This window comes from Micromesistius poutassou (assembly GCF_964030765.1).
Source record: "Micromesistius poutassou genome assembly, chromosome: 15".
In the NCBI taxonomy this organism is placed as follows: Eukaryota; Metazoa; Chordata; class Actinopteri; order Gadiformes; family Gadidae; genus Micromesistius; species Micromesistius poutassou.
This window is the reverse complement of record NC_140285.1, coordinates 3,592,123-3,615,596: the sequence shown is the minus strand read 5'-3', so window position 1 is coordinate 3,615,596 and position 23,474 is coordinate 3,592,123. Positions and strand designations below refer to the sequence as shown.

Below are 23,474 nucleotides of genomic sequence, written 5' to 3'. Positions count from 1 at the left end.
TTGTATGCTGCATCCACTCCTTCATTTAAAGAACTTGGAATCCTTACTGTTCATGATATTAATATACTTCAGACCTGTGCTTTTGTTTATGAAATATATGAATTTAAAGGAAATATTCCTCAGCACTTTATGTGCTATTTTAAAACAAATTCACAGGTTAATTCTTATGCAACGAGGCAAGCTGCTGATTTTCACCCTCCTCAATTTAGAACTAGTCAAGCTCAATATTCCATATGTTATAGGGGTGCTAAAATATGGAAAAATTTTTCACATCTGGCTTTGAATTGTTTTACTATTAAACATTTTAAAAGATGCGTAAAGGCTTATTTAATCGCTGGTCTATAGCTGGTTCTCTTGAGGATTTTTGTCAAAGTACTTTGTCTTAGTGCTTATATGTTCATTCCAGTTGTCTTCCAAAAAGACAACTTATATATATATTTTTTAATTATTATTATATATATATATTTTTTTCTCCTTAAATTTCTTATTAATATTTTTTGATATGTTTTGTAGTTGCTGTTGTTGTTTGTTTTGTTATTTGTTTGTCTGTTTGTTTCATTTTAATTTAGTGGTTTATTTTACTTTTTAGGTGGAGGCTTCATATAAGCCAATTTTGGGCTTTCTGTCTCTTCCTGCACTGATCTTTTTTTTTGTTTCTTCTCTGTATTCATGTTTTTTATAAAGTGTGAAATAAAGAATAATAATCTACTGCAGATATGTATCTATACAACAGTATGTTGCTGTTTGGAAATGGTCAGGTTTAGGTGTATGTTATGAGTGGGGTAGGTATTGTTCTAAAGTTGGAAATGTTATGTGAAGGTATTGTGTAGTACGGACCAGGGTTGTAAACTGATCCACATTTCTAATTCACTCTAATTCACTTAGTCTTTTGTCTGGTTTGTTTTCTTGTGGCGGTACGCCTCCAGCACCTCTCTTATGCCCTCCCTGCTGGCTTTGAGTAATGAACTGACTGGTGGCTTGGTGCTCAGTGATTTGCTGAGGCAGTTGTTGGCCCAGTGACATCACAGACAGATCACAGACGTCTGATTGGGAAAACTTCAGGATGTACAGAGGGAGATGCCTGGAGCATCAAAAATAAATGGAAGACTCATTGTGGACATCTACGTGATACTGAAGAAATATCAGGAGGTATCAGATAATTATTATTATTTTTTGTCACTTAGATCTTTATTGACAGTTTTTCATAGTAACATGTCAGTTGTAACAACATTATATCAACATCGACAAATAGAAGATGGCAAGAGAAATAGAAGAAAAACAAAAAAGGGAAAACAAGGAAAAAAATAAAATAAAAATAAAATAAAATAAATAAAATAAAATAAAATAAACTGCCTGAGAAGTACCTTCTTATTCTTATATCCCATGGTTGTATTTATCCATTAGTTACTGTTCCATTCCAATGTCTTCATTTTGAGTCTTGTCCACTTGTCCACTTTTCCCATTTACAGTTGAATTGTGCTTCTTGAAGTGTCAGTTTGTGTCAGTTTCTCCATTACAGCTATCTCTTCAACAATAGTAAGCCACTGATTTTTTGTTGGTGGTGATTCTTTACACCGATGTCTGGTGATAGCTTTCTTGCTCGCTACTAGTAGTATTTTGATTAAATATACATCACTCGCAATAATATTCTCTTCTTGAAATTTACATAGCAGATAATTAATTTTAATTGAGGAAATGGAGGCATCAGCTAAATCAGTTAGATTATTTGAAAGACGGAATTAAAGATCAGGAGCAAAGCAACATTTCAATCAATACAGAACCCCACACCAAACTATACTCTCACTTTCGAAACCTGGACTAAAGCCAAATTGTTAAAACGTTGATAAGTTACAAAATCATTATTGAAAGGGTCTAACCTCAGTGGAAAACCAAGTCAACAAAGTTGTTAGTGTTTTCTAGATATGAGTTAGGAGTCTTCCCATGCTGACTTTTATAAAACCAGTTTCCTGCAACCTCAGCAGCCATTTAAGAACTTTAAGGCGAGTGTCCATATTGCTTCTGTGTCCCCAAAGGCGTTATCTATTCTTCCAAATAAAGTTTTAGGTTAGAAATCCAAGCATTGGTCACGATCATTTCTCGCGTACCAAGCTGTGTTTGGGGAATTACTTGTTATGCAAAGGCAGAATTTCTTCTGTATCTTTTTCCGTCTGGCGGATAGTACTTGCTGGTTGTTGCTCTTGCAAATATTATTATTCACACCATATTGTTATCATCAGCGACAAACTGGTGGAAGGCAGATATTCTTTCAGCGCACCATGAAAGATAACTTGGATGTACTAGCAGCGTCTAGCAGCCTACTCTCTTCAGCTGTGGTAAGCCAAGGCCAAAGATACTGGTGTGTGTGTGTGTGTGTGTGTGTGCGTGTGCGTGTGCGTGTGCTCTAGCCTCAAATGCACTTGGCTGTTTAGCAGTGAGAAAGGGCCAGTCCTACCACAAGGTCCCATTGCCTTTAACAATAGGTCTTACAGATTGAGGACAGGCAATTGCAGCACAGCGTCCTCGGGAATAAGGAGGTCGCTGTATTGTCTGGCCCCCTTTTCTCTGGAAAATTACAGTGTAAAGCCCCCCCCCCCACCCCCCTGCCGCCACACCCTCACTGAGAGTTTTGTTTACTGCGTGAAAAGCAAAATGACTCTCTTCTCCGCCATGCTGAGTACCTTTTCATCACTCGCTCGCATTTGGCGGTTGGATTGGTGGTCTCCCCTTCTTTCTGCCTCCATGTACCTGTTCTTTCTCTAATTTTCTTTTGCACAAATAATGCTTCTTTGTTTATGTTTGAAACGACCACAACAACAGCAACCCAAGCATGGTTGTGATTGGGTGCCTGAGCAGGGAATGAGAAGAGGCCAGGCATGGCACAACTCCCACCATGATTGCGACTCAAAGTAGTCTGATTTACCGCATGGGTATGAATGGACGGGGTAGGGTCGGTATAGTGGTCATCATAGTACGGAGTACTGAGCACTTGGTATGTAGTACATTTTACCAGCAGTTTATAATATGAAACTGTGAGTGACCATTTGCACCTTCCCAGAGCAAAATGTACGCTCATTGAAACATTAACAATGCAGCACGCTCAGCTTGGCTGATGGCAGTGATTTCATTTATAGCAGACAGAGATGTCAGGAGACACTTGTGGACGCTGAGAAGTGAGAGACGTGAACTTCTCTAGCTCATCATTGTTTATTGGTTGAGTAACCTGCGAGAGGGGTCTAATGAAAGCCTGAGGCTCCTGGACTGTGAGAGCAGGGCGAGGGGAGGAAGCTGCAGGGCTCCTCCCTGGGTGACGGAAGGACAGGCAGATGGTCCGGCATTCTCAAGCTACGCACGCGCACGTGTGCGTGCATGCGTGCGAGAGAGATCAACAGCGGGTTGTGGATATGTAAAGGCTGTGTCTACAATCCTGTTTCACAAAGTTCTTCCACTCTTCCACACAGCTGCTCTACCGTGTATTCCCATTCTGTATGGAATATTCTTCCACCCAGAACCCCAAGTTCATAAATGAACGCCTTCTCCAGACCTTCTTTCAGCAGCGTTCCCCTCAGCCCTGGCCTCACATCTCCTGCCAAGCCGCCTTGCTCGCCTTGACACCTTGATACCTAGCCCGGCTGACTCCCAGTCTATCATGCCGATAGCTGTGTGGGAAAAAAAAACCTGGGAAGGGTAGGTTTCCAAATGTGCGTGCAGCAGGATCTCCCACCCAACCCTGCTGCATAATGAAAAACAAGAAATAAAAGATGCAAAAGGTTTCGCACCTGGCCACCATCTGTGTCAAACTACTAGCATGAATGTTTCATTCACTGTTCCGCTTTTAGCCCCTCCTCTCTCTTTCTAGCTCTCTCTCCCCATGTCATCTTCTCCCGCTTTACTTACCCTCTGTTTCCTCGATGAGGGGAAACCGTAAAAAACGGGTCAGAAGCTGTGCCAGAATCCCAGCAACAATGTAAACATGGATTCTTTCAGCAGTCTTGAGTGGCCCAATTGGAGGGTATTCAGATGGGTGCCTTTGTTAAGGGGGTTGCAGTAAACAAAGACAAACTTTTTCCGCCAGACTCTTTTTGCCCCAGAGAACCCCAACCCTGATCTTTTATTGAATTAGAGTTGAGTCGAGAGGCATGATAAATATAGCTGTTTGGTTCGACTCCCACTGTTGCTACCCATTTGCTCCTAGAGTCATTCGCCCACATTTTTGCTTTAATGTATTCAGGGTTAAAATGGGTGATGAGCATTTCTCCTGGTAAAATATTTGAATTGCTGTTGTTACGTAATGGTATTGACCTTTCCGCAACCCCCCAATCATCTGCATTAGACATGGCTTGTGGAATCTGGTTTCAGTACTGTACGACTGGGCTGCAGGCTGACTGGGAACGAACAGTGCCGCACAGGAAGTGATGGGGTGTACAATACAGGAAGTGACTTGGTACAGTAGCTGCTCTCCCACTTCTGGTACCAGCGTGTCATGTCTAGAAATGTCTGTTGTGTAATTACTTATTGAATGCTTTTATCTATTCTATAGCAACCAACGTGTTTCTTTGTGGTGGTGTTGAAAGCTGATTCATTGGCCCGTTTGCTGATTGTTATGACCGCATGGCTCAAGCATGACAAATTGGGAGACACGCAGTAAACAAGTTTTTGTATATTTATTTAAAAATATAGGCCCTAACAAGGAAATTAAGTATCAGTGTAGCTGGCAGCTTAACTATGTGTTGTGTGTTATGGACTGGTGTAGTGAGAATGTGCAATAAAACCAAAATAAAGAAGAAAAGGGTTTGGCAGCAGCAGCTGCTGTCACCCAGGCAGCGAGAGACCGACAGGTTGGATGTCTTCCTCCTTTTATAGGCCAATCAGGCCAATCAGGTGCACCTGCTGCGGAAAGGGAAGAGCCAAATGGCCCTAGTAGGGAAGCAGCGCCTCCCCCACCACACAGGGGAAGGACACCTTCACTGACCGCCATGGTAGGAGTTACCGGGGGGACGTAACATGATAATTATGCATGGCGATGGTGCTCCATGTTGCCATGCAGGATATCTCTCCCTCAATGTGTGTGATGATGGGTGGTTGAACAAGAGGTGTGCAGGTGTGCACCCAGCCCCAGAGTCCAATCAGACTCGGCCAGGTGAGGCCCGTTAAACCAGCCATCATCCACACACCACGTCCACAGTGTACTCGTGTTGTTTTACATGAACATGAACCCATCATCTTAACTCATACACATTTAGCATTTGGAAAGTGTCCGTGGCTTATATTTTTTACAATTAAGTTTGTTGTCCACATTGACTGGGGGCCAGGAGTGTTCAGCATCACTTGACCTCTGACCTCCATGTCTCTCAAGGTAGCACCAATCTCTCTTCACCGCACACTCCCTTCACTGTGCGCTCATCAGCCGGCGGTCCATCGCCGTCCCCGCACACGGTACGGGGGTACGGTAGCCGTCTGTAATGACTGTCAGTGTTTCCCCCTGCAGAAGGTGTAATTACGTAAGCCGTCTCCGTGAATGATCGCGTGCGGGGAGGGGGGTGGCCCACGGTGGAAGAGCGAGCATGTGCACAACGCACTCGTGTCAAACGGCAACCCCCTCGTCTCTCCCGAGTTGACTGAGGAGAACGCAGGGCGGGCTGACGACTCGCGGGTCGGATGGCCCCGTCTGAGAGATGGAGGCGTCTACCCCATCGCTTATGCCCCCCCCCCCCCCCGCACACCTGGCGGTGGCGACGCAGACGGCGCACGTTCTGCGAGCTCAGTGGTTATCATTTAAGATCTCTCCCGGGTAAAAACTTGACGGCTCGCCGTAATGGAACATTGCGCGGGACAAAATGGAATATTGAAAAATGGAAGTGTCTGTGCGTTGTGTGTCAGTTTGTTGGCTAACGTGCTCCGTTTGGTTGAGGTATTGCCTCGCGGCGGCGAGATGGGTGACAATTATTTCGCTAATGTGTCTCGTAGCTTGAGTTAGCGCTTGCCGTTTCAACCCCCCCCCCGCCTCCTCCCTCCCCCCTCCCTGATGTTGCCATCATCTCGAGTGGCAAAACAAAAGGGTTCCAGTTAATTCAAAGTGGAATTCAATTGAGATAAAAAAGAAGTGATGATTGTGCCTCGGTCGTTTGTTTTTCCTTGTTGTTTCCCAGATGGCAGTCTCCTGAAGGCTATAGATGGCGCCCATGTAGAGTGCGCGGTGAAGGGCCACCCAGCGCTGGGCTCCGTGCTGCACCTGCTCCCTGAGAACAGGCTGGTCTCCGGGCAGGACAACATCCCCGGTCTGGTGCCTTCACCAACAGGTAAGCACCGCCAACACCACCACCACCACCACCGCTATCTACAGGACAACATCCCCGGTCAACAGGTACGCACCACCACCAACAGGTTCCTTTCGGACGGCGGTTGTGCAGAAAAGGAGGCCTCCAAGCCATTTAGCATGGTCAGATAGAATCAATAATTCTCCAATTTAAAGTCTGTGTTGGCTCATCTTCAAGTGTAATAAATGATACCTAACATGCCACGCCTGGATGAAAATATACAGTATATATATATATATATATATATATATATATATATAGCTGTTCCCTATTGTAGTTGTTAGTTTTAAATTCATATGCAGTTCATTGGGACACAAAGAGGTGACACTTATTTTACACTGCATGTGCCAGGAAACGATGGGAGTCAGTAAATCTATCAAATGCAAATCAATGGCTCAGAAATGGGTACCACACTGCTTCTCCAGCACGGTGAAACGGAGCCCTTTTTCCTTGTTCTCTCTTCCCCTCCTGCATGATAACAGTTATCACTTGAGGCAAGCAATTTCCTCATGAACCTGCTAAGAAAACTGCCCACTGTTGTCCTGTGATTGCCCTTGTCAAGTGTTGGAAGGTGTGTGAAATGTGAATAAGAGGGGATGCTGGGAGATGCTCCGATCTTTTCTTTAAATAGCTCAGCGGTTCTTCCCTAGGACGACGCCTGGTCTTCAGTTCTTGTGATAAGCGTTGTTGTCTTGAGTCCCGCCGCGGAGCCCGTGGGTACGAGGAAGGTTGAGCCGGTTCATATATAATTTGCGTCCGTGTTTAGAATGTGATAAACATTCTCCATTTTCCTCACCATGGCGGGTTGAACTGGTGATTACAAAGACGTTTTCATCAGCTCGTCCATGAATGTTCACACTTATTATGTAATTGAATAATAATTAATCGTGGCCTATCAATCATCCCCGTCATGTGATCTGATTGAGTACGAATCCGTAGAGAATATATTAACATAATGATGTAATTAAATGGTATCCAGGAGCCTTAGCTATGTGTCGTTCAGACAAAACAGACTCCAGAGCAAATGTCTTTTACATGTATAATTATTACTTATTACTTATTAGTTGATTTAATTAGGCCGGCTGGTTCCCTTCATCCTCAAGGCATTCAATGTTTGCCCTCATGGTATGTGGTAAGAGGACTCTGTGAGGCTTAAGGATATGTTGAGTGGAGAAGTTCCCTTGGTCTGTTTGAAATTGATTATAGCCAGACATTCAGTCGGTTATTTTTAGAGATTTTGAAAGATGAAAGGCCGGGTAACTGTTGAAGTAGACCAGTATTTAAAACCAAACCAAGTCTCCTCCTCTATCCACCAATGTAGTCTTTTAAGTTCATGCAGCATTGTGATTAATAGCTAAATACTCTCTTTTTGGAGGTCCGCAAGGATGTTATTTTAATCAACACACACACACACACACACACACACACACACACACACAGTGGGTTAGCGAGGGATAAGGCCTATCGGAGCCTTCCAAAGTCTGCTCTGCTTAAGAAGTTTTGGGTAGGGGCGTTTAGGTGAGCGGGTTCTGGGGCTTTTAAAAGGGTGGGACGGCGGGGGGGGGGTCTCAGTAATGAAGTCTGAGATTGCCAGCACCATAATCATGGAGAGTCAGCTGGGTAGGTGGTGTGGCGGCAGTGGGGCCTAATCCCTCTTCATGTTCCGGAGCTCTGAGCAGGCCCATGTACTCACCCACCCACACATAGACACACACACACTACCGCCCCGACACCCCCCCCCCCCCCCCACACACACTTTCTCCCTTGCTGCTGCCATTTTAAAAGGCCCAAGTGGTACAGCCCCCCCGCCCCCCAGGCTTGATATTCATACCACATCATCAACCCGGGGGCCGGGCCCGGGAGCCCGGGCTCTGGAGACAAGAGCCAATAAACTACCCCTTGATGGCTCCATTACTCTTAACTGGAGGTGTGTGTGTGTGTGTGTGTGTGTGTGTGTGCGCGTGCGCGTGCGGGTTATTTGTAGGGCTGTTACTGTGCCTGCATCCTATTGGGTGTCGTTCCCTGGGGTCTGGTACTACAGTCAGGAATCCGTCTGGATTTGATCCATGCCATTTAACTCTTCCAATGGAAGGTGTTTTCTCCTTCAAGGGAGTCCGCTCTAGCAGGATTCCCATTAACCATACAATAAAATCAGTCAATATAAACCACAGTTTGGGATTGATACAGTCTGAAGTGTCTTCCCGATCCAGTGGTCCTGAATCCCTGGATCGAATTGGGATGAATTTTTTTTTTATTCTCTTCCCAACAGGCTTTCACCCTCAGTCTTCAAGTAGATCAGAATTATCATGTTTTTAGTTGTACGGCAACGGTGCGGGTTGGGTTTCTGACACGGAAAGGAGCATCAAAGGAACATTTTGCTTCGTAGAGCGAGAGGACGTGAGAACCAACTTTATATTTTATTTATGTTCACTTAGGGGTGAGGGCTTTGGACGTTGCCACGCATCTGGGGCCCCTGCGCTGCCTGCAACGGCAGACTCGCACAGGGGCCAAACTCTTGGGTGTTTGTCTCACTTTGGCTAGCAATGGTGTCTTGACAAAACCAAGGTGCTTGAAGGTTTTTTTTCACATCATGGCAGCTGTCTGGGGATTGTATTCTTGAAGGCTCCTTTTTGTGTCGAGACGAGAGTCGAAGTGTGTGTGTGAAGGGACACTGCCTATATGAACTTGGACAGCAAATTGTGTTCTTGGCCGGGGTTTCCCCCCGCGGCTGTGAGAGTGGTTTAACCGATCCGGGAGTTAACATAGTGTCTGATGGCATTTGGAGGCCGATGAGAGGAGAGCTATGCGAAGCTGAAGCTTTGTGACTCTTCATCACCATCCGAGGCCCGGAGCTGAGGAATCGTGAATGGACGCATGCATGCACGCACGCACACAGACACAGACACAGACACACACTCACGCCTTTTTTTGAGAATTTGAAACTCTTGAAAGACACCTTCACTCACTCACACTAGAAAAGCCATTTTTTGGGGCCATTTCAAAGTGAATATTGTATCATCTCAGCGGTTCTCACCCTGCTTCCCCTTCCCTCCAGGTGACGCTCTGCTGAGACCCAAGCTGCTGAAGCGGACCCCCTACTGTCTGAGCCGGCTGACCGTCTCCCTGCAGCCCTCCTTGGACCGCTTCGAGAGCCAGCTCCTGCAGCTCGTCAGCACCGACTGGGACGCCACGGTAGGGCGCACCGCTCGATGGCTCCACCGCTAATCCAAAGGGCCAATATTCACCGCTAGAATCTCGCCTTTTCCCCTGCCAGAGTGGAATAATCGTAACTCTGAATCTCTGGACCTGCCAAATTGGTCTCATTTCTCCAGCTCTGGCGGGCGGCAGGTGGTAATATTGGACCCAGTGGGCGATGCACCGAATACCAGCCTGGGTTTGACCCTGCCCCGTGGTCCTAGGCTACCTGTCGTTCCCTCTCTTCTTCAACCCAAGGCCCTGTCTCTCTTCCCCCTCCCTTGAAGGCACCAACACATTTTATATTCACATCTAGATGTTTAAAAACAAAAAGAAAAGGCCTGCCAGGAGTGAGATGGAGAGATGTATTTAATCCCGCTAATATTGTCTAATTAGATATTTAGTTTTCACCCCCCGCCTCTCATCCTGAACCTTGGAGAGTGAGACATTCGGAGGCCCACATGCTCGGCTATATTGGTTTGGATGGAAAATCTGCGGAGACGATTTGTTGATTTTTTTTGTTTGACGATAGCAAAGCACAGCCTGATATGTCAATGACGAATTATAGCATCGATGTGGGAATACGATTGAATCGTTGCACATCTCTAGACTAACAGACATCCCTCAACACACTCTCACCCACTCACCCACTCTCACTCACTCAGACACGACGTATACAACGTCAAAGGGTAATATTGTATGCCCGATATTCCCTGCCAGTACCTTCTCTCTTTTCAGTTCACTATGCCAACACAAGGACTTACTGCTATATAAGAAACTCTGGCTCCCCAAACAGCAACGGATCATTTCTGTTATTTCCTTTGTCTCTTGGGGCCTGGCTACCAATTTCTGTGCTGTGTTCTCTCCATACTAAAGTCCAAGGCTTTCTCTGCTGTGTTCTCTCCATACTAAAGTCTAAGGCTTCTCTTCATACTGCAATCTCAGACTTTCTCTTCTGTGTTCTCTCCAAAAGTCAGAGGCTTTCTATTGTGTTCTCTCCAACAGTCAGAGGCTTTCTATTGTGTTCTCTCAAACAGTCTTTCTCTGGTTGGTTCCCTCGATACATTCAAAGGCTTTTCTCTCCTATGTTCTCCATGCTAGAGCAGTACACTTTCTCTGGTGGTTTCTCCTCCAGCAGTGGGAGGCTTCGAAGTAAGCGAGGAACAGTCAATATGACAATGCGCTCACTTTATTTATCATCCTCATCACATTGTCTGATTGGTTTGGATTCCCAGACGCTGAATGTTAGTGGGATCTAGCTGTGGTTTGAATGAGGCTTCTGGAGGTAATTAATGTGGCTGCTGTAGACCGCACCCTGCAGATCAACGATAGGCCGATGGGAGATGATAAACTCCAGATAAAAATGTGATAAAGGGGACTTTTATAATGGAAATTAGGTGAGGAAAATAATGCACTGCAAATCACCTTTTGGAACTTTTGGGATGAAAACCACAACATCCCTGTTCCTCCTCAGTACTCTCCATAGGAACTGCATATTGTTATGCAGGGAGTGGGAGTGGCACTCAGAGTGGTGTGAGTGTATACAATGCATTGAACAAATGAAAAGGTATGAATGAACAGATGTTTTTGTCATTATCCAGTTGAGACGTCACCTCGTTCCTTTTTTGGGTTAAAAAGTCCTGGTTCAAATACAATGGTAGTCCGCCCACGGGCTGTTCAACGCAACAGAGAGAGTTTGGTTTAACTTTACCGGTATAGTTAAATGACATGTTCATATATTGTCAATACACCGACTTATGCATGTCAAATCCTACATGTCTTCCCTTTAAGCCATACATATGTATGCATATATCAGATATATAAACGTTCAGCCTACCACAATGTAGAAGTTGTAGAAACCAAAAAAAAACGCACAATCTGAAAAACACGTTTGCTTTCGCTTTAACCGTGCACATTTTGCAGATTCCTCAACACTTTTGGTTGGCAGTTTTTCGTCTCCTTCGCTCCTTCCAGTGTGAGGCGTAACACATCGGTGGTCGTCGTCAGTCGATGAGCTGTCAGCCATTAGACAGCCCCCCCCCCCCCCCCTTGTAAAAATGAGTTATTCACCTCTGAAAATAGACAATGATGTGTTATACCCAGCGTGCGTCACTCCGTCGCGGCCCCCCCAGATGTGGGGGGGATGGCGTGGATCCATCTGAACCTGTGATAATCAACCCGCTCCAAGGACTCGGGAGCCACGCGCTCCACCGCGGGCACTGAGGCTACGCTTCAGGGGGTTGTGTCAGGGTAAGCATGTTCGACGCCCAGCCTAAAGGTACCGGGTTTGATTCCCCCGACTAAAGATGTAGACAAAGAGATGGGAGTAAAGATGCTAGTCGTATAGTTAACGATGGCGCCTATCTCCCCGGTCCTGTTTCTATGCGGTTGCACCTCAGCTGGAGTTTATCTTGTTAGTTAGCCAGCTATCGTTGCCGTTTTCACATCCAAGTTTCACATGCTTATTATTTGCAAATACATTTATTACATTAAGTGAAGACTGTGATGATGGCCAGTGTCAGTCACTCTATATAGTACTGTATGTAAAAGTAGAAAACTGTGCTCCGTTTCTGCTGACTGGCACTGTATGAAAACCTTGACGCAGAAGCGGGCTGACAGCTGTTCCTGACAGGAACAAAATGATTATCAAGCCAAGCAAGGGTGTAGCAAAGAAACACCCAACTTCTCAAAGTATGGCCCCCAAACTTTTCCCCTTTTCTGCCATTGTAAGTGGGAAAGAGTGAGACGATTGACTCATTCACACCCGTTGCGCGTTGAGTGACATGTTCTGACAATCATTCCCGCCGCCCACTCGCCAACACTCCTCCCCGTCCCTCCCTCCCTCCGTCTCCCCCCCTCCCCAAGAAGTGCTTAAGTCAAAGCGTTGTCACATGTGTCTCCAGCTGGTGTGGCTGGAGGAGGGTGGAGTGATCCAGCTCCATCGCACTTTCTTCTTCTTCTTCTTCTTCTCTTGTCTAACTTTGGCTTGCATGACGACATTCTCACGTCTAGGAAGTGTCAGCAAGCAGGCTCTTGCCTGCTTGCTGGCAGCTTTTAATTAAAGCAGGTGTGTGTGTGTGTGTGTGTGTGTATGTGACCTTATTAGAGGTGTGACTACAGCAGGGTCGTCATCAGGCTATCGTAAAGTGTTACTGACACCTTGACGTCTGCCGCTAGAACCCTACTGTTGCCAAGACTGAGTGTGTGTGTGTGTGTGTCTTTCTGTATGGGTGTTTATCTGTGCGTGCGGCTCTCACCTTCTACGTTTGCGTCATGTGACTGCATGAGTGTCTGCCGGTGCCTCTGAGTGAAACGCATACACTCGTGTGAGTAGATGCATGTGAAATGATTGCGAGATGGGCTAGAATGCTGTTCTTCTGACGCCGCATCACAATCCAGCAGTAAGCACGTCTAAATATAGCCCAATAAGTGTCCATCACACAATACAACCAACTGACTGATGTAGATTTTTCCCTTCAGCATTGAATCCCTGCAGGATCACAGCAGCTAGACCTTGTTCTATATACTCCGGTAGGGGGCGGTACATGCAAAGAAGAAGTATTCCACGGCAAGCGTTGATGGCGTTTCTATCATGGGACTGGGCTGAAAATGGAAGAATAATTCAAATACCATCATTATGGATGAGTATGGTCTCGTCCGCCATCTTGAATGTGCTGTAAACAAAAGACTGGGATTCCCAGCGTACCTTTGGCGCCATGTCTTGCCTCCTGCAAACCCTTCACACTTTGTGTGAAGGGCAAATCAGGACAATGTCAGGATCTGAATCGATGGACATTGTCCGGCGAAAACAATTTTTGTGACACTTTGGTGGGCAGGACGGTCTAGAGTCACCCGAATATCCTGCCCACCAAATTCACCAAAATTGTAGCAATAGCAATATCGGGACTATAGGCCACCAAACTTTCCAATAATAAAATAAGAATTTGGTATCTTTCTACAGTCTTGTTTTCAATACATTACACAGGCAGCGTCCCCAACGCACGGCAAAATGATGTCATTTCTGTGTGCAATATTGCAGCCATGTAGCACAGTTTCATAGTGCACTTACAGAACAATTCTGCAGTGCAACCTCCTTTTACCCCCTCACCTCGTCTCTAAAATCCACCAAAAGTTTTGTTGTGGCTGTGCTTTCCATGTAGACATGACACCTGTCTGTCTGCACGAATGACCATCTGTCCATCAGTACTGGCCTGTTTGCACCCTTTTGCGAGAGAGAGAGAGAGAGAGAGAGAGAGAGAGAGAGAGAGAGAGAGAGAGAGAGAGAGAGAGAGAGAGAGAGAGAGAGAGAGAGAGAGAGAGAGAGAGAGAGAGAGAGAGAGAGAGAGAGAGAGAGAGACCGACCCACATGGACCCTGAGGTGCACTAGGCCGCCCCGGGCCCATTTAAGAAAGGTTGGAGAGAGGTAGGTAAGCTGTGCCCTGGTGTCCATTCACACCATGAAGAGACGACTACTCTGGAAGCAACCAACAGGTATGCTTAAAAAATAAAACAACCAAGAGGAGATTCATTGCTCATACTCTGACTGTGTGGATTCAGGGTTATTTCTTCACCATTGTGCACATAACAGTTTTTTTTACTGTTATGGAACAGGCAGGCTGTTCCATAACAACTGATGGCATATTATTATCAACAGTTCCTCATTGGAAATACTTCCATATACTATTAAGTGAATACATGTCCTCATGGACCAGGTGGGCGTTTGGTGTCTCGCTCAGGGATGGGACCAGGTAGTCTGTGGACACCAGAATCGAACCCGGGACCTTTTGGGCTGGGAGTCTGACACCCTATCCACTGACAGCGCGTTGTTTTCAACCTTGTGCTTGTAGCGGTTCCTCATTGTAAACAATTGTAAATTGTAAACAATTGGTTCCTCATTGTAAACAATGAGGAACCAATGAGGAATAAGGTGGTCCGTGTGTCACCTCCGCCCATGTGGTATACGGCGTCCGTGGTGCATGACGACGGTATCTGATCCAACATGGATGACCTCAGAGAAAATCGGCGCTTCATGTGTTGAACGCGGAGAATCTGTGGAATCAGATATGACGAGGGGCTGTCCTGAATGGTTTTATTCAAACCTGGGATAATGGGTGGGCTATTTCTGGATGAATAAGCAAGGCTTGGAGATGTGCTTACTTGGCAGGACTTTTATTTTTAAGGAAATTGTATTGAATAAATTTATCTCGCGCTAGGGCGCTTTCAGTTGGAGTGTTTTCTTATCATTTAGAAATTATCGCAAACTGTCGATTTCTTGTACATCTTAGTGAGCTGTCTGGCCTCTCATTGCCTGAGGAAACTAATTTAATTTAACCTGGGAAATAAAAATGGAAAGTCAGAGAATAAATATTAAAATTAACAGCGTTCATAAACTGAATATATATAATCTGTTATTTTCTGCTGGGTTTATCAGTTATATTTGCTACTTTTAGATTTTGTTTCTGTTGATGTAGTTGTTGTAACACATTTTCCTCACAATTCTGCTGAGATTAATTTCACTGTATATAAAAACTCACACACACACACACACACACACACACACACACAGCATCAGAGCTTAGCCTCTGACTATAGGCACCAATATATTTTTTCATCATTGTGTGTGTCCAGCAAAAGTGAACTCAGGCCATTTTAATGAAGGGAAAATAACATTACATTAAAGCTGTACACCCACAGGTCTCAGATTGAATCTTTGGAAAACATTTCGTCCATCTTTATATAATAATTCATCGAGATATCCTCCATAAGGAACCTTGCTATCATTAACAATCAATACTTCTGAATCCCACGCAGCAATTATATTTTTGTGGATAGGAAGGGGGAGGGGGGGTATTCATGAGCCAATTTTGCTGTACTGTTTTTATGCGGTTGATCTAGTGAACTCTACCATGTGACGTAAATAATGTCTGGGCTGTAATTGACACATTCTCTGTTTACCGCCGTGTCGAATCAATACAGTGTTGGCACCCTTCACAGCGTGAGTCGCAGGGAGGATATAGTGGGGGGGGGGGGGGAGTAGAGAAAAAAATCAATAATTGGCTTCCACTGACTAATTGGCTCGTCTTGTAAAACTAATAAACCAACACCTGCGTCGTAGGTTCCCGCCGGGCTCAACTTTGAACTCAGACCAAGCGCCTCTCAAGACTAGACGTCTCCCCTCTCCCACCTCACGCAAGGAGTTGGGAAAGGTTAAGCTTTAGTTGCGTTATTTGCGGCTGATGCAGTTTTCCATTTCACAAAAAAAAAAAAAAAAAAATTCCCTGTTGGTACCATATCATGCTTTTATTTTGAAAGTGGTTGTTAATTAGTGCATCTCGGTTGGAGGAAAGCGCGTTGCGGCGTAACAGGAAGAGGTACACACGGTACCAGGGTACAGTATGTTTGACTGGATGGTTCTTTGGCTGCGGTGCGTGGGAGTGTTTTTAGCACTGGCTGAGTGAGCACAGTGCCAGTGTAAATCTGTTAAGGCGAGGGGCAGTAGGAGGAGGACGAGTGCTGCATGCTAATGCCGCGCTTTTCTTTCCACAGATGACTCACCCGCAACACACACGCACACGCACACACAGACACACACACACACAGACACACACACACACACACACACACACACACACACACACATACTAGAAAGCACGTACGCAGGCACACGTACAGGAATTGACACGCATGAACGTGAACGGACACACGCAGAAGAACAGAAAAACACACCTGTGACCTGACAACCACACACACACACACACACACACACGTGTGAACACACACACATACGTGTGAACACACACACACACACACACACACACACACACACATATAAACAGACAGACCCAGATGCACACACACACAATCATGAAAAACAGACACACAGCCACCCACACACACACACACACACACACACACACACACATGCACACAGCCCACACCTGGTTCCCTCTAAGCTCTTCCTTTGTTCCCCTACTAGGTAAATTGTCTTCCCTCCCGGAGAAATAGGTAAGAGCAGCCTCCGCTAATCACCAGCCAGCGTGTCCAATGAGCATAATGTCGTCGGCGTATGAGTATGAAGAGATAATTAGTCACAGAGTCACAGGAGCAATTCAATTATTTAGCTGATTATACATCTCATTTGGGCCCCTCGCTTTAAGCCCCCGGCAACCGCGTTACGCCATGCCAACACGGAGGGGCCCCCCCCCCCGACCACTTCACCATGGGCCCCCGGTTCGCCGCGGCCGTGTTCCACCTCCCATCAGCCCTCACCGCCGCGTTCATTTTTGACGCGCCCCCGTCGTTTTATTCGGCACTTGACACGGGATGCGGCGTTGGCGCGTTCGAAGGAGCGCCTCGCACCGTAAGATACGATTGGACTCGCAGGTCCACACGTTAACCCAAGCAGACGGCACGGAGAGGGTAAACGGCTACGGTTGGAGTGTCTCTGTTTAATGCAAAACAATGTATGGGTGTCTGCCCATTTGGCAGCTGCAGCAGTCCTAACCCCTTCCCGGAAGGAGATGGTCTCCTTATCCTTCAGAGGGCTTTTGGTGAGGCGGGGTGCCTTACCTTAACGTAACCATCTGTAAGGTCACACTTATGACCATGTCTAAGGTCACACACTTAACCTTAACCTTAACATAACCATCTGTAAGGTCACACTTAGAACCTTGTCTAAGGTCACACACTTAACGTTAACGTAACCATCTGTAAGGTCACGCTTACAACCATGTCTAAGGTCACACACTTAACCTTAACCTTAACGTAACCATCTGTAAGGTCACACTTAGAACCTTGTCTAAGGTCACACACTTAACGTTAACGTAACCATCTGTAAGGCCACGCTTACAACCATGTCTGAGGTCACACACTTAACCCTTACCTTAACATAACCATCTCCAAGTTAACCATTATGACCCACGTCTAAGGTAACACGCTCAACCCTTTCCTAAATAAAACTATTTCTAAGGCTAACACCTATACCCCACCATTTATAATTACCATTTACACACAAACAAGCACCCACGCACGCACGCACATCTCATGTACACTATCACTCCCACACTTTAATCCACGTTACTCCAAGTGGTGCTACTTGTTAATTCAATGAGAGGGTTCTGATGGCGGTGGGCATGGATGATTAAGCCCCAAAGTTTACTGTGTGGATCATTAATCATTCCATTATTCCCTTTGCATGGTGCCCAGGTGCATCTTGGGTAACTCTTCTCGTAGGTGGCTCGGGGGTTGGGGTGTCACACTCAACAATGATTATTGTTGAGCAGTTTGAAACACAAATGCATTGGCTGTATTTATGAATATATATATGTATGTGGCTCAGTTTTGCTTCCTGAGGAGAGGAGAATTCTTTTAGAGTTATCTCAGACGTGCCGGAGAGCACTTTGCGGGTCTGCTTTGATTTCAAAGCCGTGCGGTCTTGTTTTCGCCTGAAGGGATTGCAGACACATTAGAAATGTGGGTTGTTGTGCTTTTTTCTTTGGCAGCACAAGTGGCACTCTTGGGCTCCTAAGGCCCAGTGTATCTGTGGGGAAAATAAAGTCTGCCTATTCCTAACTCTTAACTCTGCAGACACGCAGTGGAGCTAGGAGCCCTGCTGTAAAATAGCAGCCACACACCACCAGCTTGCTCAAAATATAACATATATATATAAACATATATACATACCTTGTTTATACATTGTTTGTACAAAAAAACAACAACGAAAACGTCCACTTATACTAGTAGTGTTTAGAAGTATGTACCCCCCCCCCCCCAATCCTCCAGTACCTTGGAGTAGTTCCTCTAATTGGAAGCCACCACCACCTCCAACATTATCATCACCTCCTCCACCATCACCGCCACCATCACCACCACCACTATCATCAACACCACGTCGACCACCTTCAACATCGCAACCACCACCCCCACCACCATCACCTCCTCCACCACCATCGCCACCCCCCACACCACTATCACCACCACCACCACCGCCGCCACCACTCCCACTATTATTATCATCACCAGCACGATCACCTCCAGCATTATTACCACCGACCCCACCACCATCACCATCATCACCACCATCATCACCAACGCATGCATTTCTACAATAACATCCACCACCAGCACCACCACATCCCCATATTCCACTGAAAAACTGAAAGCAAACAGACAACGCCCCTCCTGTTGTGTACATTATTATCTGGGCTCGGGAATGAACTGCCTCCCAATGATTTATCTTCTCCCCGCTCTCTTGCTTTCCTCTTCTGTCATCATTTTAATGAGCACAAACACACACACACATTTGTTGCTGTGCATGGGAGGTAGTGGCCATGGAGGATTAGACGTCTCCTGAGTTCACGCCGTGCACTGCGTTCTGGCGAGGTGAACCGTTATCAGAGCGTGTGTATGTAGCCTTAGTGTCCCTCAGCTGAGTGATCTCTGGGACAAGTCGACCATGGCGTTAGTAGGGAGACATTATCAATATCACACACACACACACACACACACACACACACACACACACACACACAATCACAGTTGTGTGTGTGTGTTTGTGTGTGTGTATGGGGGTTTTGTGGGTGTGTCCATGTGTGTCACCACCACAACACATCGATGGTGACACAAACATGCCAGGGAGTAGCGGACGGAAAAAGCAAGCCTCAAGCCTCATGTAACAATCGGTAGTTTAACGTCATCTGAATCCACATATCACAATAGGACAAGTGTCCACGCTTGACAGTAGGAATACGTGCCGTCATGTTTTGTTGCCTTGTCAAGATATAATTTTCATGTAAAATGAAAACAAAAAAAAAAGAGACGGATTAGAACGGCTCAGGCTGGTCCTGCCTCCCACTAGTTCCAGCAGGAGGGAGGGTGGTTCCACTCGCACCTGAACACAAATCACAGAGACCGCTGGCTCCGGGTGGGCTTGGCAGACTGGACGCGCTCCCATGATCCCGGTGGCATGAATAATTCAGAATGACAATTACTGTGTGATCAAGGCCCGAGATGCGTTCGGGTTGCATTCCGTGCATGGTTTGATCACATGTGCACCCCTCAGGGCTTTGGGATGGAGTCACACACATGTGCATTGTCATGGCAACCTAGTGGGCATTAGCCCGGGAGGTCAAATGAATGGTGATGGCAGGTGTGATGCAACCGACATCATCACGCACATGCATGCCTCTTTCTGTAGCTGATACCACCACATGTATATCTGGAAGTATGTGTGTGTGTGTGCGTGTGTGTGTGTGTGTGTGTGTGTGTGTCTCTTATTTTATGTATGGGTCTATAAGTAAATGTGTGTCTGAAAGAGAAAGGGCAAGGAGAGAAAGAGGGCAAGGATCGGGAGAGAGAGAGAGAGAGAGAGAGAGAGAGAGAGAGAGAGAGAGAGAGAGAGAGAGAGAGAGAGAGAGAGAGAGAGAGAGAGAGAGAGAGAGAGAGAGAGAGAGAGAGAGAGAGAGAGAGAGAGAGAGAGAGAGAGAAGGAGCTCATCACTTAGACAAGTCCCACTTCTGTGACACAGGAAATGGAAGTATAATTTAACTCGGTGGCCATTGTTCTCTCTAAGCTCCTTAGCTATAAAATATTCATATTATAGCTGAGGGAGCCTGGAGCCTGTGACGGCAGCAGACGCCAATGATGGTTGGGGGGGGGGCAGGGAGGGAGGGAACTGAGGGAAGAAACCCTGATGGAGCGCCACCTAATAGATCGGAAATTAATATCCCAAAGTCAAGCGGACACGTTATGATGTGCGTAATCTCGTTCGCTCTGCGTTATCTAGCCATTTCAAGTTCTGCCATTGCTCATACGGAACATGGCAAACCAATGAGAGCAACCAACTCTTAAATGGTTAGATCGTTTACATACCCCCACCACCCCCCACCCCCCACCCCCACCCCACCCAATCTGACGCCAGAGGAAGAAGCTCCAGTTGATTCAAAGGAATGCGAACATGAGGACGTACTTCTTCTTCTGTTGTTCTGCTTCGTTCTACCCCCACAGCCCTCCCCCCCCCAGCCTCTCTTCCCACCACTCTTAATTACGACCCGTCTGTATATTTCTTTTGCCATGGAACTGTACCAAACTGCCCGAGTTCAAAACGCTACGTTTTCATAGTGGTGGCACCGGGACGCCTGCGAGACGCGTCCAAAAGAACAGAGGCGATAAAAAAAGAAAGATAATTGAATGGAGCCGGAGCTAATGCGATTCCGCTGAGAAAGGCAGGAGTTACGCAACCCTCCCTAAGCCAAGCGATGTGTCTGCGTGACAGATATATGTGGCCCACGCGCGCTCCCTTCCTATAGCTTAGCACCAGCGCTCAACTCCTCAACGGCGTGACATGAAATGAACGCCCTATGGATGCTGCCCTCTGGGTTTTAATTATATATATAAAAAAACAACTGTGGGCTTAGAAGCCCAAACTTTTTTCTTGTTGTTCGCTTTCCCTCCTTTATTCACTTGTCTCACAGTCCTGTTCCCCACTCCTCCGAAATCTCTCTCTCCCTCGTTCTCTCTCTCTCATTCTCGTTCTCTTTCCCAAGGATGAATTAAGGGGGAGGGATGGAAGAAAGAAGGGATGGATGGAAGGAGGGAGGGAGGGATGAAGTGTGGGTGATTGGCGATGTTGGGAGGGGGGGATGAAGTGAGGGGTGGGACTAATTCCATAACTGTCGAGAGAGATGTAATGGAGAGAGATAGAGATGTAATAGAGAGAGAGAGATGGAGAGAGAGATGTAATGTAGAGAGAGATGAGAGAGAGAGAGAGAGAGAGAGAGAGATGGAGAGAGATGTAATGGAGAGAGAGATGGAAAGAGATATAATGGAGAGAGAGATGGAGATAGAGAGAGATGGAGAGAGAGAGAGATGTGATGGAGAGAGAGAGAGAGCGAGATGGAGAGAGAGATGTGATGGAGAGAGAGTAATGGAGCAGGATGGCGGTGAACACCGTTACAAATACAACCCAGCACAGAACGGCGTCGGTGTATGTGGGCCACGCGATGGGAACCCAGGCGGGCCCAGGCACTCCGGCAGTTCGGCGGCACCTGGCTATGAGCAGCCAGCACTCAATTGATATGTTAATTGGATAGAGAGGCTGTGGGTGGATATGGAGACGGTCTTAAAACGACAAACACGGATGAGAGAGAGAGAGAGAGGGAGAGAGGGAGAGAGGGGAATAAGGCTTAGAGGAGAGAAAGGGACCATAGTGAGACAAATTGGAAGGGGGACGGGGGCGTTCGCTCTGTACAGTCAATTACAGAGCAATCTGATGAAAACTTGTGGATATCTGCGAAAAAGAAAGCTGTTTTCCTGTTTGGACTTGCGCATCGCCTGCTTGCTTGATTTACATATTCATTTCACACAGAGACTAATAACGACTTGCTCCAAACCGTGACCCTGTTATTATTAAGCTTTTTCGGGGGGAAAAAACAAGTGGTCCCCAGAAATGTAATTTGCAATAATTATTTGGGTTATTACTTAATTAGGTTGTGCATAGATAATGCATTAGCATGGTTAATTTACACTATTATGAAAATAAACAAAAATGGTACAAGGAAATTAATTAGAAATGTTGTGTTCTTGTGTGTTTCTGATGTTGGGTAATCTTGGATAATTATCAAATAATCCTTTTCAGAACATCATTATGAATGTGTACATTTACATTATTAAGATTTAAGTCTTGTATCATGATCGAGAATGTGAGACATGTCTTCAGAAGCTGATAAGACCAACTGACTCTAGCTGCTACTGGCCTGATCTCCTCTGGCAGACTGTCCCAGTGTAGAAAGGCCTCTACCACAAAACTCTCTTTCTGCTCTCATTTAGCCAGCCTGGGCCTTGATACAGACAGCAGAGCCCTGGCAAAGTTTCCTATAGGGTTAGTTACTGTATGGGACCCAGGCAAAGGTTATTTTTAAATCCTAGACAGGATATGTCTTAGGACAGAAACAATAAAAATACATCTGGAAAAAAAATAACAATCCACACAGTGAGTTATGAGTACATTATTGAGACTGTACAATATTGACCTCACAACCGTAGACGCTTGTGATTGATGGTCAATGACCATGATACACATGCCTGAAGAGGGAAGGGTTAAGTAGACACATGACGTACACAGCGATTTCTTCCTCTCAAGAGACTGTAATCCAGATGGACAAACAGTAGCCCTGTGATTGTGATACGACAGAAAAAAAGACAAAAGACAATCATGTCATTGTTTGATAGATTTAAATTAATCCACTGATTTAATAGGCCTTTTACATCTTCCATATGGTACAATTCATTTTAAGCTGCGCTGATGAAGAGGCGTCCTCTTCTGTCCGTTGCTTTTGTGAGCAATTGTTATGACAAGGTGTCATCATGGCGTCGTCCTACTTACACCGTCATAAGCCACAAGCCCTGGGTGCGATGGTCTGACAACTGTTTCTTCGCCTGTACTCCGATAATCCTATGATATGTATTCAAGTGCACTTCTGACATGTGTTTGTGAGATGGACACACTTTTAACAACCTTTCCAACTGTGGCCTCCAAACATCACAGTTTATGATATTTTTTATTTTATTTGTAAAATACATTCTTTCAACTGATTCCTTTGAGTCCCTGTGCTCATCACTTACAAAATGAATAATTCATGGCCCTTAATCAACTGGCGGCCATCTTGGTTCTCCACGCTAGCTGAGAACCACCATTGATTGAACCAAGATGGCCACTAGGTGAATAAAGCCCATTACACCTGCAGTCTGAGTGGACAACTTAAGCAGACAATGAAACCAAAATATCAAAATTAACCACTTTGGTCTGTGTGGGCCGGTGTTTGTGGTGGCTAATCTCCATAGGGAAAGTGGATCTAATATGTTGAGCTCTGAGTCCGCTGCCCTCAGCATCCAGGGTATTAGTAGCGCTTGGTTAAAAGTCTTCTTGAAGGCACGCGACCAGAGGCTGGTGTGAGGAGATAACGTCTG

The 23,474-nt window shown here is 45.9% G+C and overlaps 1 protein-coding gene across 1 annotated transcript in view; it reads left to right on the top strand.

Moving 5' to 3' along the window:
* The window catches only part of nphp4 (nephronophthisis 4), a gene marked incomplete at its 5' end in the record, with an annotated part of 135,139 nt that overhangs the window by 6,632 nt on the left and 105,033 nt on the right, over window positions 1–23,474 (top strand). Inside the window, 2 exons of the mRNA XM_084479769.1 lie at window positions 6,147–6,296; window positions 9,370–9,506. Coding sequence (XP_084335895.1) covers window positions 6,147–6,296; window positions 9,370–9,506 — 287 coding nt within the window. The remainder of the gene's footprint in view (window positions 1–6,146; window positions 6,297–9,369; window positions 9,507–23,474) is intronic.